Source organism: Belonocnema kinseyi, chromosome 9 (genome assembly GCF_010883055.1).
Source record: "Belonocnema kinseyi isolate 2016_QV_RU_SX_M_011 chromosome 9, B_treatae_v1, whole genome shotgun sequence".
NCBI classification, from domain to species: domain Eukaryota; kingdom Metazoa; phylum Arthropoda; class Insecta; order Hymenoptera; family Cynipidae; genus Belonocnema; species Belonocnema kinseyi.
Genome location: NC_046665.1, coordinates 100225794 through 100242084, shown reverse-complemented (window position 1 = coordinate 100242084; position 16291 = coordinate 100225794). Strand labels below are relative to the sequence as shown.

The 16291-nt window shown below is 30.3% G+C and overlaps 1 protein-coding gene across 1 annotated transcript; it reads right to left on the bottom strand.

Moving 5' to 3' along the window:
* Positions 1-2807: 2807 nt before the first annotated feature.
* On the bottom strand, positions 2808-8203 carry LOC117180816 (beta-galactosidase-like). The gene is made up of 2 exons (XM_033373336.1): positions 7773-8203; positions 2808-4501 (listed from the first exon to the last, which is right to left on the bottom strand). The coding sequence occupies exons 1-2, from the start codon at positions 8146-8148 to the stop codon at positions 2835-2837; spliced, it is 2043 nt and encodes a 680-aa protein (XP_033229227.1). The 5' UTR covers positions 8149-8203; the 3' UTR covers positions 2808-2834.
* Positions 8204-16291: the final 8088 nt, after the last annotated feature.

The window sequence follows — 16291 nt, the reverse complement described above, 5'->3', positions numbered from 1 at the left end:
ACTGTGTAATGTATAGGTACAATAAATTTACCACTTTTTTATAGTTTAAACAAATATAATTTGTTTAAATAATTACGTTTCCTAGAATACTTTAAAAATGCTAATTATTTGTATGTCTTCTATTTTATTTCATTTTTTTAGTTATCGAAAAATAACTGCTTGAGTACATGAAAATTGTTTAAACAAATAGAAATTTTTTGAACATTAGAACAAATGTATGAAAATTAATCATGCTGGTTTAAAATTCAAATGATTCTTTAAAAACTTATGCATTTCGTTGAAAACACGTCTGTTTGAAGAAAATCAATTTTTCTGGTTAAAAATTGAACCACATGGGATATATTTTTTATAAAAATTTCTTACTGTTTTGTAGAAAATTCGTTTTGTTGGCTTGAAAATTCAGCAGTTTGGTTGAATATTATTTTTCCAAATTTTAAATTCATTTTTTAAAATAAAAATGTAACTATTCTATTATTGTGTAAAAATGCACCTATTTTAGTTAAAATATTAAACTATTTTGTTGGTAGAAAATTAATCTTGTCGGTTAAAAGTTCAAATATTTCGTTAAAAATCTATGTATTTTGTTGAAAATTCGTCCTTTTTGGTAAAAATTTAACTTTTTTATACAAAATTTATTTAATTTGTTGATAGTTCGTCTTTTTAGTAGAAAATTATTCTCCTTGGTTAAAAATTCACATTCTTGGTTGAAAATGTACATTTTTTGGGTAAAAATTCAATTATTTAGTTGAAATTTGATAGCTTTTTATTTCGAAATTAAATAAGTTGTTTCAAAATGTATGTACTTCGTGAAAAATTCGCCTTTTTTTAGAAAATTCATCCTTTTGGTATAAAATAAAACTATCGTGTTGAAGATTCATCATTTTAGTTGAAAATTCATCAGTTTTGGTTGCAAGTGAATTCCTTCAACTTAAAATTTACATGTCCATTTTTTTGTTAAAAATTGATCTTTTCTTGTTAAAAATTCAATAATTTGGTTTAAAAAATGTTCTTTTTCAATGAAAGATTAAATTATTTCAATGAACATCCACATATTTTGGTAAAAATTCAAATATTCCAGTTAAATTTTAATAATATAAGTTCAAAATTCCTTTTTTCAGGTTGGAAATTAAATTCCTTGGTTAAAAGCTACGCTCTTTTCTTTTTAATTAATTTTTTTGGTTCGAACATTCCATAATTTTAGTTAAAATTCATCTGTTTGGTTGAACATTCAGTTTTTGACTTAAAAATGTAATGATTAAATTTCTTTTTTGAAAAATGATCTTCTTTATTGGAAAATTCATTTTTATTAGTAGAAATTATTCATCTCGATTTCGAATTCAGCCATTCCAGGTAAAGATTAACATTTTTAGATAAAAATTAATCACTTTGTATGAAAATGTACCTATTGATTAGAAAGTTATTTTTTGTTTTTGGAAGCTAGGAGGTTTTTGGTTTAAAGTAATTTTTCAATCGAATTTAACTTATTCTAATGGAATACCTATTCCATAGTTTTAGTTGAGAATATATCCGTATCGTTTTTGGTTTAAAATTCAACTACTCCAGTGGCAAATTCATCACTTATGTTGAGAATTAAACTACTTTCTTGAAAATCCGTATTTTTTTGATTGAAAATGAACTTTTTCAACTAAAATTTCAACTATTTAATTTGTTTTCAATTGATATTTTTTATGGCAAAACTTAGATATTTGTTTCAAAATTAATTAATTTTGCAATTTTTCACTCTGTTGTGTTAAAATAGTCAAAATAAATTTAAAATAAGCACATCAGTTGATCAGTTGCTTTTTGCGCTTTTTGCTGAATGGTATTAAATAACTTCTAATTCCTCTACAATAATCTAATTTATTCCGGAGAAGATATATCAGTAAGGACACATTTTTTTCTGTATTTTCTGTTTGCTGATTCTACATAGTTAGAAACTTGTTTTCTTCATCGTGATGCAGTAGACGAGATAAGAATTATTCTCATAACCTCAGTCAAACTTTCGCCGAAATAAGTTTAATTTTTAACCGTTTGCAAGTCTTGCTTGCAAAAATTCTAACTTTTGTTAGCCGAATCGACACCCTGTTACAGAATCCGTCTGTTTTCACTCGTATTGTCCCTAATCCGGGGTTTTATGGTATTTTTGGGATGAATAGGATTGTTTCAAGAGAAAGTGGAATTGGATTGTTGGTCTGCAGAGGAGATTAGAACGTATTTGTCCACGCGGTGGTCTTACCACCCTCTTTCCTCCCCAGAACACCGTCCTTCCCCCTGGCTTTCTCGCAACTCACACCACCCTCTTCACCCTCCTTCAGTGTAAGTTCGGAGTCGGTCGCGACTCACGGCCCTCTCGGAATAACGAGTCTCATTAATCCAATTAACCAGTAAATAATGGGATAGCATTTTCGTATTTACGAGAGAATACTGCCGGCCCTAATGGAGTTTTGAGCTGACTATCAATATATTCTTGCCTGCCGGGTGAACAAAGTACGGGTCACTCTCTCACTTAGTTACCAAGCACTGTTCGGGGGATGGCTCTGGGGTTGAAGACATAAATTCAACCTTCTTTCTCGCCGGGACAATCAAATTTCCCAAATTTCGTGGAAAAGTCCTTCACTCTGCCATTCGTCAAAGTGACTTTAACGTCTGAAGGTTAGTTGTAGCGAGGGAGGCTTTGCAAAACAAATAATACTTATGTAATTAAGCAGATATTTTAAAATGGTTTAACCTGTCTTAATGGGAATGCTTCCTTGAATTAAATAAATCACTATAAAAGGCAAAGCAAATTAGAATTGGGTTTATTTAATGATTGCGTTACAAAACTATATAAATTTTTAAGAGCACAGAAAAGCATACCCTGATCTCCAAAATGAGTAAAGGTAGAACAAGATGATGTATACAGTTAAACTCTCTTCTTCATACATTAAGGCTTTATTTTTTGGTATTAATAGGCTTCTCATTTTCAATTGGCTCTCAGGTTCGTCAAAGTACATTTTTTTTCTCTGCATCGAAACAATTAGCAAACGGTTTTCCATTGGATGGGGTTTCAAATGACATCCTGGAAGATACAGATCCTTTTGAGGACCAACTGCCCAATATTTCCCCAAACTGCGTTCGTTCAGGAAAGCTTGTCCTTTGAAGGATTTTTTTGTCATATCCAAATAGGTATGATCAGTGGCATGATTCATATCCTTTGGAGCCCTGAACGTAGCCAACAGGAACGAGTTTCCTTCTTCTAATCGTTTTTTGGGCTGCATACTCTTTGCAGCATCCTGTAGGTGTTTAACGTCGTCAAGTGATAGAGCGTACATCATCCATTTTGTTAGAACTTGCTTTCCCAATGTTACATTGGAAATGATTCCTTTCGGTTCACCAATGACACTTTGAGCCTCGTAACCATGATTCTCCACCAAAATTTGAATCGTACTGCCTGGACGAGGCGCAATCTTCATGGAAAACTCTAGTGTGTTGTCCAAAATTCCGACAAGGATGTTGTTGATGTAAACGTATCCTCTATCGCTAACATCTACTGAATGTAAATAAACTGATTCTGTTGATTTAAAATCGGCAGGAATGGTTGTTTTATATAAAACCAACCCGTTGGAAACTCCCAGTTGAGTGAAAGGTAAAGGGTACAAGGATTCGACACCCCGAACTTGAAAACGGTTACGGACTTCCTCATCTAACAAAGATCCCAAGGATGAAAAAGTCAACGTACCATAGAGGTCGTAGGAGCCACGGACACTGTCATTTTCATCAGAAGCATCGTCGTAAAGAGTTGTAAAATCAGCAACAGGAATTACTGATGTCAACTTGCTAAATTTCTTAGTAATGTCTCCAGATTCGCTGATGACGGCATCAAAGTCGTAGGATGTTGTCATTCCCATGGTGTATTTGCTTCTTCCTGCTCGTTCAAAATTGGTACCACCAGCGAACATGTAGATGATGATTGAGGCATCATAATCGATCAGCTCCTTCAAAGTATATATGAAATCTTCAGTTTCGATTAAGAGTCTTTGGCCATTCCAATTCCAGGCCATACCTGTTCTGAGTTCGACAAGTTTTGGAGAATTCGGGGAGATATTTTTGACTGATGAGAAAAGTTTAGGTGCGGATTGACTGAAATTTTTTATGTACTCGTACGGATCGGTTCGAAAGGCTGAGATAGTGTTTTGTATTCTTCCACATTTTAGGTTATAATGCTTGTTGTTGTCCATTGTGAAGAGAACTGCTTTTTCACCTAGATATAATTTGTACATGGCTTGTAGCCAATCGTTGGTGGAACAGGGGTTGCTATCTCCTAAATCGCTGTCTATTTGAACCATTATCACAGGTCCACCATTCATCACCATCATTTTGGAGAGTTTTGGAAGAAAATACGATAACCAGCTTTCTGCATAGAGGCGATATTCTGGACTGGATCTCTGAATCCATGCATAATCTTTTAATCCGGATTGGGTTAAGATCCATCCTGGAACTCCTCCAAGGTTTCGATCAACTCCTGGAATGATAAAACACGATATTGGAATGGTCGAATAATTGAAACAATATGCTAGAAGAGATTTAATTATTTATTATAATGCAAGTAAAAGGTAACCAATATTATGAAGATTTAATTACATATTTAGTTATTATTTTGTTGAACTATTCGATTTTGTTTTATTTAAAAGATTTTGATCAGATTACATATTTTTGATACAGATAATTTCTTGATTTTTAAGTTGCATTATTAAAGAGGCTACCTTCAGACTTACTGATTAGGTTTATATCTGAATGTTTCTAGTTGTTTAATTTCTAGTTATGTGGAGCACTTTTTGATTAATACTTTGAGGTCTAGGGAAACTACATTAATTAATCAACGAATTGAAAATAATTTTTTATACTTTTTTACTGATTGAATCATTTTTCATTTTTAAATAAAAGTTCACAAAATTCGAGATCATCTAGGAAAATTAATCAAACATCAGATTCTAATATGTTAATATTGAGGACAGATAAGGGAATTTCCATTAATTACTTAAGGAGGATATGAAAAACTTCAGACCCTCCCCCCTCTATAGTTTCAGGATACATAAGATTTTATATTTTATATTTAATATATTAACCATATATCAATTATTTGTACTGTAAATGTGATTTAAAATATTTCTACAGATTGCGAAGGATTTTAAGTTCTTTCTAAGGACTAAAATGTGTTTAAAAGAATTACGAAATTGTACGGGATTTAACGAGGTTAACAAAGCTTTTTAGTCACTCCCAAAGATTTCAAGAGATAACAAAGTTTTAAGGTACTTCAAACGATTACAAAAGATTACAGGAGGTTTCAGAATTTTCAAATGACTTTAAAACATTTAAAGTAGTCGAAGAAATTACCTACTACAATTTCAAAAAGAATCTAAATTTTTCACGGGATTTTAGAATATATTAAGGGACTTTCTAGAAGTTTAATTAGATTTCAAGGGATTTTACAGGCGTTTAAGGGACATTTTGAGAGATTAAAAATTTTTTTATGAAATTTCGAAAATCCTCAAAGGACGTCGGGGAATTTTGATTTAAGGGATAACGAATTATTTCCACAAATTTTGAAGAATTTTAGCGTATTCAAAACAAAATCCCGAGTATTTAAAGTAATTTGAAGGGATTTGATAAGATTGTACAAGATTTCAAGAATTGCTTGAAATAATTACAACATTTTTACGTAATTTAACGAGATTTCCAAAGCTTTTTCGTGCTTTCTTGAGTTTTCAAGGTTTGATCAATTTTTTATGGAATTCAAGGACATTAAGAAAGATTTTTAATTATTTCCAAAGATTTCAAGAGATGGTAAAACATTTAGGGTACTTCAAACGATTCCAAAGGATTACGAGAGGTTTTACTATTTTCAAGTGATTTAAAAGATTCTAAAAGTTTGAAGATACTACCTAGAACATTTTCAAAAGTAATCTCAAATCTTCGGAATAATTTACAGAATTTTAAAGGACAATGATTAAAATCAGATGTGACGAGATTTCAAAAGATATCGAAGAATTTCGACGTATTTTGGGAGATTTCGATAGATTTTGAAGATTTAAGAACGATTTCCGCGTATCATAAAGGATTTAAAGAAATTCGAAGAGATTTAATGAAATTTCGAAAATTTCGAAAGAAGTGACGGGATTATATAAGGAATCCTAAGGATTTTAAGAATTTTAAAGGCATTTAAAAATAGTTTTAAATATTTTAAGTGATTTCAAGAGATTCAGGAGGATTGCTGCGGATTTAAAATAATTCACAAAATTTGAAGGATTTTAACTTATTTTTAGAGATTTTCAGGGAATTCCAACGATTTTAGGGACGACTCAAAAATCCCGAAAAGTACAATTTCCGGCGCTGTAAAATTCACGAATATTAAAATAATTTCCGAATAATACAATTTTCAGATAATAGAATTCCCAAATTGGAAACTTTCCGAATTGGAAAATTCACGAACAGTTATAATATTACCGAATCAGAAATTTTCCGAATAACACAATTTACGACAGTTTATAATGTTACCGAATTTGAACATTCATGAAAAATAAAATTCCCGACAGAAAGTGGCTAAATTATAAAATTCGCGAATTTAGACGATTAAAATTTATCGTATAAATGATATTTATTTATTAATAACACGATAATAAAATATTTTTTTTCGAAAAATTTTTCGGGGTGACTGAAAAATCCTGAAAAATAAAATTCCCGTCACTGTAAAATTCCTAAATTGAAAAATTCCCAAATAATAAAATTCCCTGATAATTAAATGCCGAATAATAAAATTTTCGGGTTATAAAATTGAAGATTCCTCAATAATCAAATTTCCGAATTTAAACAATTTTATTTTTTGTAAATATTATTTATCTATTAAAAATACCATTATCAAATATTTTTATATAAAACATTATTTGGGAATACTAAAAATCCCGAAAAATAAAATTCTTGATATTGTTAAATTCCTGAATTGGAAAATTTACGAATCATGCAATTCCCTAATAATAAAATTTCCAAATAATAAAATATCCATACAATTTATAATATTATCGAATTGAAAATTGAAAATAATTTATTTAAACCAGAAATTTCCTAAATCTAAACAATTAAAAAATTTAAAAATATTTTAAATTAATTTATTAATAATACGTAATGAAATATTTTTTAACAAACTTAGGTTTAATGTATATTTTTTAAATTATTGTTATTTTTAATTCAATATATAATTTCGAAAACCTTAAACATTAAACAATTTTTTTTGATAAAAAATTTGATTATTGTATTTTTAATAAATCAACATCAATAAAAACTTGAATTTTTGAAATTCGGGGATTTTCGAGGTTGGATATTTTATAATTCCGCAATTTCCTGACAGGAATTTCATTATTCGGGAGTTTTCCAACTTTGTAGTATTATAAACTGCCGCAGTAATAAAAATAAGAGACAATGTGTGATATCTACGTAATTCAAAGGATTCTAAGAGATACATTCCAGGATACAAAAATAAAAAAAGTAAATAATTATTTAGTTTGCATAATAACTTAAAAAGTAATTTTAAGAGCGATAACAAGTCTTAATTAGCATATATTTTTAAAAAATTCCAAAAGGGAAAATTTTTGAAGGAAATTCTTTTGACTTCCCCTCTTCCCCTGAGTAAGAATTCGTAAGATTTTTCGGACCCCTGGCCTTAAAAAAAGCCTTGCATAATTATCGAATTCCCCTAAATGAAATGATAGAATTTGAATATCTTATACTTTTTGACCTACCGATGAAAGGTCCAGCTCGAACTATGACAAATAGGTTCAACTTCTGAGCCAATTCTACAAATCGGGTAAAGTTTGCATCCCCATTAAAGTCGCAGCTTTTTCGATTCGGATGGTGTATGGCCCATTCAACGGCAGTTGACACAGTGTTGAGGCCCGCTCTCTGCAACTTTCTCAATCGATCTTCCCATCCACATGCCGCAATTCTAAAATAGTGAACCTCGCCGGCGTAAACGTTAAACTTTTTTCCATCCAACTGGAATCCTTCTTCTGTCGCAGAGAAAACGTATTTTTCTCCGATTCGGGCAATCACCTTCCCTGTGCCCAATGTTGATAACAGAGTAAATACATGAAGAACAAAAAGAGTAAAAGTTGACATTGACAAAGTTTTTCATGATACTCTGGGTGATCTGAATAGTGGCGCAAGCGACAGGCGAGGCGACATATATCGACATGTCTCGATGAATATTCGCTCGTTCCCTGAAAGAAAACATTTGAATTTGCCTCACAAAGGGTCATGTCGCATAATTTGAAAGAGAAACGGAAAAATTTAAATTTTTAAAGACCCTTTGACAATTATCATAAACTGGCAATATTATACGCGCGCAGGAAACATTGCATTGAGTGCAGTTTAATAATTAAAAAAAATAGTTTAAGAAGCATGATTTTATATTTCAAGCAAAATTTTTCATTAAAAAAGCTATATCAAAAATCTCCAGTTTTTAATGATTTTTTCATTATCTGAATTGCTTGGAATGCTTTCAAACTCCTTCAAATCTTTTTGAATTCTTTTCAGTTCCCTGAAATCAACTAAATTTCTCCAAAATTCCCAGATGTCTGAATTCATGTGAATGGTCTGAATTATATGAATTCCTTGAATTTTTTCGATTTCCTAAATTCTTAGAACTTCGTAAATTTCAAGAACTTAAAAAAAATTCTAAGAATTTAGGGAATTCATAATATTAAAGAATTTAAGAATATTAAAGGATTTTCGTGAATTCAGAAAATTCTGAATATTTAAGAAATTTAGCATAAGTAATTATTACAGGGAATTCCCAAAATTTGAAAGCATTTAGGAAATTCAAGGAATCTAGAGAATCAAGCATATTTAAGAAATTCAGGGCATTTAGAGAATTCAAGAAATTTCAGGAATTTAGGATATTTAAGCAAATCTGGGAATTCAGAATATTTAAGGATTTCAGAGAATTTAGAGAAATCAACGATCTCATAAAGTTTAAGGAATTCAGAGAATTCACGAATTCAGAAAATTCAAAAAATTGTGCGAATATTCAACAATTTCAGGGTATGTAGGGAATTCAAATATTTCTGAAAATTAAAGGAATTCAGAGAATTTAGAAATTCAGAGTACTTAGGGAAGTCAGAGAATCTGATTAATTCAGATAATTAAAAACATCAGAGGGAGGCTGAGAATTCCGAATTAACGAAATTCAGAGATTTCGGTAATTTAGAAAATTCAAGGACTTCATAGAATTTAGAGAATTTCAGGGATTTCAGAGCCTTTGACGAATTTTAGGACCTTCAGGAATTCAGAATATTCAAGGAATTTTGGGAATTCCGAATATTCAATTATTTTAAAATTATTTTTTATTTCATATTTCAAGAAATTTACAGATTTTGCGGAAATCAGGGAATCTGAACAATTGGCATTGCTCTAAATGTAAAACTATAATTTAAAAAAAATAAATATTTTTTATTTTAAGTTTTGAAAACTGCGAATGTTTAGTTTGAAAAGCTTTAAATGTGACGTACCTTTTTTTACTAATTCAAATTAAAAATTGTTTTTATTTAAGACTTCTAAATTTCAAAGGGTGCATTTTTATAAATGCAATGTCTTATTTAACTATTAGTTGGTTTTAATTTATTTTTCATCTATAAAATCTAATTATTTGTAAACGATACAAATTTGAGAGATTTGAAAATAAAAAATATACATTTTAAAGGTTTCCGAATATGCTTTTAATTAAAGATTGTTTAATTTTAAACGATTCCAGTTTTAAATAATACAATGTTGCAAAGTTTGCAGCTGAAATCTGATATAAAAGTTTCTTTTTATTTTAAAGTTTTAAAACATTTTAAGACTTTTATGATACTTGGAATCATTCTGACTTTTTTATGTTATAAACTAATAAGAAGGTTTAAGACTTCACACATATTTGAAATTAAAAAATTATAATTGTAATGGATTTTATGAATTGAAATATTTTTACTATTATTATTACTAATCAAATAATTTCTTAAATTTTGAATGGTTACAATTTCAGAACTTTACATTTTCATGTGAAAACCTCAGCTTTTAATTTTTCTCTCCTTGACAAGTTTTAATTTTGTAATTAAAATTTAAATTTAAAAAAAATTTAAATTAAAATTTAAATTTAAATTGAAAAGAAATTTAATATTTTAATTCGCTTAAAATAATTGAAATTATTCCAATAATTAAAAACCTTTCTCTTAACAGAACTTTATATTAATTTTAAATAACTGAAAATATTTAATTTCGACTCGCTTGATTTTCAATGTTCCATAGTAGAAATTCTTTAATTTTTAATGTTTTCCATTATAGTTATTTTTTATTCAGAAAATTTTTAAGGATTTTTCCAAAAGTTTTGATTTTGAAGCATTCAATTTAGTTTTAAATTATAAACTGTCGAATTTGATCCACTTCGAATTAAAAAATGATTTAAATTCGATAGATTTTAATTTTCAGTTTTATAATTTGGAAACGATTGAACTAGAATAATAAAGTTTAAATTCCTTTGAAATTTGCATGATCCAATTTCATTATTGTAATCTGAAAACATACAATTTTCATTGTTTTGAAACATTTTGTTTTTGAAACTTTAATTTGAAATTATTCAATTTCGACATTCTTCCATCAAAAATAAAATTGTTTAATTTTTTACGCTTTCAATTAGACATGATACAATTCTAACTCCTTTTTAATAAAATTGAGGACTATTCAAAATTTTGGTCTTAAGTTTTTCAATTTTGAGAACTTCTGTTTCCAAATTTTTTCAGTTTCCAAATATTTTCAGTTTCAAACGTTTTTAATTAGAAATTATACGAATTCAATTCTTTTTTATTTTATTTAAACTTGTCTCCTTTTTTTATTTTACTTATCAAAAATTAATTAAAAATCTCAGACCAGTCATCCCGAATTTTGGGAGGACGAGACGCTTTTTTATTGAATGCTGTCAATTGCAAATAAATTATTAACAATTATTGTTTCAAGAATTTTCTAAACTTAATATTTAGAAATATGTTTATGAATTACCAGCTTGTTCACGGCTAACTTTACGGAAATTTTTGTAATATTAGCTCTAGCGCTATACTTGAATTTTTAGTTTTACGGAAAACTTCGTTATATTACTCAGTGTTATTTTTAAATTGTTTATATTTTTATTGTAAGGAAATAAAAAACCAGAATCGTATAGTACGCTTGGCGCTCGAGCATTAACTGCTAGTGAAATGAGCAATCGTTGGAAGCTAATTTTATTATTTTGAAATCGTATAAAATGTTAAATTTAAGGGTTAATGGATTCAGAACCAGCATGTCAGATGAAAAAATGTTTTTTGTGTAGCTGTTCGTAAGTACGTGCACTACATATCTGAATGACATCAACCTACCTAAGCTCTGCCATTGTGTAATTAATTCTTGTCGCGCGCGCAGAAGCTAATTAATATTTACGCGGTACTCGTGACAAACGAACCCTTATATTGCTCCGACTTCTCTCTTGTTCCACCCTCTTATACCTTTAATTAATTTAATTTCTTTGACAGAAACTCGCTATATGGAGATTTTCAGCTTCGCTAAGTTAGTACCTTATTCTACTTTAAAGCGCAATATTCTACATTAAATTTAAGTGAATTAATTATGTAAACGGGCCTCTTTCCGTAAACTACTAAACCTTTATGATTGAAGATTTTTTTAATTAAAAGGGACTTTTAGAAGTGAAGGTCGATTATCGTCCGTTGATTCGAAATGAAAGGTTCGATTCGTGGATAGAAAATTCGAAGCACGTTTTTCTTTAAGATCCGGGTGGTGAGAGCGATACGAATATCTATTTGTGTCGCGAACCAATAGAAATTACTACAGTCGCGTTCGAAAGCCCTCTGCTCATGATTTGCATATTCGTTTGAAACAATATCCTCGAGCTAGCGAGCTGGTAGGTCGTTTTAACGGGGCAGGGTGGCGCGCGAGGAACTCCGGAGGTGGCAGGATTGGCGCGGGGGATGGAAAACTGCGAAAGGAGGGCGTTTGACTGTTTCAATTAAAATAAGCATACGCTACCGGTTCGCCACTACCACCTTCCAACATTCCCTACCCTTACAGGGCTCAGGAAAAAACTCTCACCCTCAGGATATTACCTAACGCTGGCACGACCTGAATGCGAAAACGGTCATAAAAAAGAATTCGTGATCTTTGTTTTTCTCTGCTATCTATTGATTTTCCGCGATACGCATACTTGGACGGAAATGCGAGATCGTGCGTGATGTCATAAAATCCTCAATTGCCTATTTTTTAAACCATAAAACGGATAACGCCTTTGTGGTGTACAGTTTCAGCATCTCAGATATAATGGGGAGAAAAATTTTAAGAGAGGAGAAAAAGTTGAGAAAATAGAGGGAAGAAAGAAAATGACCTAATAAAGATTACAAGAGAGCAAAAAAAAAAAATAAAAAGGAAAGTAAGGATAAGAAAACAAATATATTGTGCTAAGCTTCTATGCTCAGCAAAGACGTTTAAGAGGAATAAACGAAAGCAGCTAATATTTTCCGATATCCTAGCTCACCTCGAATTTTCACCAACCTCTCTGTATATATATAAGATCCTTTAAATGGGAAATCGAAACGTTTGGGAGATAACTCTGCGCTGGGTGAGAATTTATTCAAAATGGCGGCCGAAAAAGCGGCGTATTATGGGTGGAAGAAGAGATGGCGGGTAACCCCTACGATGATACGAAACATATTCCACCCTTAAGAAGTTGAAGGGTGGGCGCAACCCTCCGCGACCATAAAATAAAATTCATCGTCTGCTGGTGCGGCCTTATGCCGCCAATATCTCCGGAAAGGAGAGGCCTATTCCGGAGAAGAATTTTTCTAATCCGGCCCGAGCGAGCGAAACCTAACCTTTACCATGTCAGAGCTAAAGGGATGGCTCATCTGTTTCAGATAACAAGCCTCCTTCATACTGACGTGCGTATTGATTTCCTTTCCTGATCGGTACAGGTCTGCTTTTATCGACTGGATTCCAAAAGACATTCGATGAAATGCCTTTTGAGAGGGAAAAGTGGGTGGTATAGGGTGTGTATGGTGCTGGGATACTCGTTTAAGAATGTCTGAGCCTCCCCTCATACATCACGCTGACACTCGTCTAACGGTGTCTCACCAGATTTATCGCATTTATCAACCCAGCTCGATATTGCGCGGAATTTTCCACGCCTTGACAATTTTTACATGTCGTATTTGAAAAATTACATTGGTGATGTAAGGCAATCGGGCATTTAGGATATTTGAGGTGAACAAATGAAAAATTCAAATTGTTCTAAGTTGTCAACTCTACCACATAAAGGTCCGAATTTATGGTCCTTTTTTATTTGATTCTAATATGTTACATTTCTATACCAGGTGTAATATTTTAGGAAGAATATAACTAACAAGTCTCAATTTTTGGTCCATATAGGAAATGCACAGTATTCAGGAATAGTATTAAATTTGAATAAGGTAGTGGCATCAGTGGTTGGCTATAGACCAATGGTCGGCCACGCGTCAGTAATTTCCCGAAGAATATATAATAAGGCTAATGTTAAATAATTTGAGCAAAACATTCTGTTTATGGTATTAGCTTTAATTTGCTATAAACTGCAAACCTAAAATAGTAACTAATTTATAAATATTTAACTCACCAGGTGTTTATTTGCCTGCTATGATGGATATCGATAGATTTTCTTGCTTTGAAAGCCTACTGTTCAAGTCCTGGTCGTGGTAACAATATAGATATTTTTCAATAAATTGAAGTAAACATTTATTCCTTAATTCAAACATACTTTTAATAATATTTATAGCTAAACTTGCAGATTGGAAAGAATATCGAACTTAGTGTCCCTATTTTGAAAATTCTTTTAAGACCGAAATTGAATCTATACTTTCGTATGAACCATTTCGTGCATTAAAATCAGAACACCAAAAAGTTCACAAATTAAAATTATATTTCCAAATCTGGCGCCGGAAGCTGTCACTTTCTGATTTTTTTTGAATTTTGCTACAAATTGACTTAGTAAAAAGTTTCGAAAAGTTTACTATAGGGTAAGTGTGGGTATTACTGCGGATGCTCTATTTACTGCGGTTTCAAACAAAAATAATGATTTAGAATGTTCTGAATGTATATAATACTTTAAAGCAATTCAGAAAATTATTGTGTGATTTATTTATACTTATGACCAATGCGTCAAATCAAGTATCTATGTTTTTAACTAATTTATTCGATTGAGTATTCTAATATTACGTCACGCTCGATCGGTAACATTAAAATCTGTAAGGCTATACCACTTGGTGAACTGCAAAGCATTCTTTAGATAGGAGTTTGACTAAAACTAATTAATTTCGGCGAAATTAAATAAAAAATCGTCATATGGCTTTGCTTTTAAGAAAGAAAAGCCACTTATTTAATTATTGTTGGCAATTTGGAAAATGTGCGATTAGGCAATCCCTCACGAAAAATTATAATTTGCCGTAATTAAGGTTATAACCTCAGTTGCCAGCGACTTATGCCATAATACTTTTCTAAGTAGTTTTATATCTAATAAAGTTATATCAAATATACTTTAAAAGATTTTAAAAGACTTTAAGTGATCTTAGGATTTCTTAATAGATTTTTAACGATTTAAAAAAATTTGAAAGCATTTTAAAAGAATGCAGAAAAATTGAACGATTTTGAAGGAATTTTAAAGATTTTTTAAAGAATCCAAAAAGCTTGAAGGATTTTCAAGAGATTTGATCACATTTTAAGGCAGTTTAGGTGATTTCAAAGAATGTCAAGCGAGTTACTGAAAAGTTATTTAAAATGATTTTAATGAATTTGAAGAGATTTCAAGGGATGTATTTTTTTTATATTTTAAGGAATTGCAGAAAATTCATAGGATTTAAATTAACTATGCTCAATTAAAAATTTTTTTAATGATTTTAAAGAAAATGAAGGGATTTCAAAAAAATTCGGAGTAGTTTAAGGATTAAAAAAAAACTAAAGAATTTCTGAAAATTCAAGTGATTTTAAGGAATTACATACTATAGGGACTTGACGTTATTTTAAGATTTTCTTTTAAAGGATTTAAAAGTAATTTTAAAAATTTTCAAGATTTTTAGACAGTTTTAGTGATTTTAAAGATTTTAAAGATATTTAAAAAGTTATTTAAAAAGATTTTAATAAATTTTAAGACTTCAAGGAATTTCAAAAAATGCAATGATTTAAGAATTTTCAAGAGATTTGGAGGAGTCTAAAAAATGTAAGGATTTTAAGAGATTTTAATTAATTTTAGTCAATTTTGAACTTATTAAAATGATTTCAAAGAAGATAAAGGGAGTTCAAAAAAATTCGGAGGACTTTAAAGATTTCTAAGAACTCAAGTGATTTTTAAAAATTACTATGGACTTGGTGGAATCTTAAAATAATCCAAAAATAGTTCAAAAAGATTTAATGATTTACCAGAGATTTTATTAGATTGTACGACACTTTTAGTGATTTTAAAGAAAGTCAAGCGTGTTATTGAAAAGTTATTAAATCGGATGTAATGAATTTTAGGAGATTTCAAGGTATTTAAAGAAATTTATTGTTTATTTAAAGGAATTAAAGAAAATTTAAATTATTTTAAGGGATTTGAATTACTTACAGTCGATTTCGAGAAACTTTACAAGATTTTAAACGATACTAAAGAAATTGAAGGGATTACAAAAGATTCGGAGGAGTTTAAGGATTTTCGAGAAATCTTACAGGATTTCTAAGAAGAATCGCAGACTTCGATAATTTTTATGTTCTACTGATACCTTTCTCTTGCGCCACCTTTCAATGCGCAAAAATAGTCGTTTGACATCTTTGAAAAACACACTATAATGTATTACAAAATTCCAAAATTGTGACCACCAAATGTCACAACCATGCTACTTAACCTCAATCAAGGAACGTTATATTTTTTTCTTGATGGATTGTCAAAATCTCACACTTTCCAAATTGCCAAAAATAATTAATGAAATGGCTTTTCTATCTGAAAAGCAAAGCGATATCACGAATTTTCACTTACTTTCGTCTACAAAAATTAATTTAAAACAAAACTCCAACGTAATCAATGCTTTGCAGTCCACCAAGTGGTATATTCAAGTAAATATAATTCTTTAACTAATAACTAGCTTACGAGGGTGGATTGATAAGTTTCCGGCCTGACCAAGAGATTGCGCCACTAGGCCTACCTTGAGGTGGCGTTCTATAGTACCATCCTTAGATAGCTTGTAGC

Coding starts and splice junctions, on each gene's coding strand:
- LOC117180816 (XM_033373336.1), bottom strand. CDS start 8,148: ATGTCAACTTTTACTCTTTTTGTTCTTCATGTATTTACTCTGTTATCA. Junction 4,502..7,772: donor TCGAGCTGGACCTTTCATCG/GTAGGTCAAAAA, acceptor TTATCATTCCAG/GAGTTGATCGAAACCTTGGA.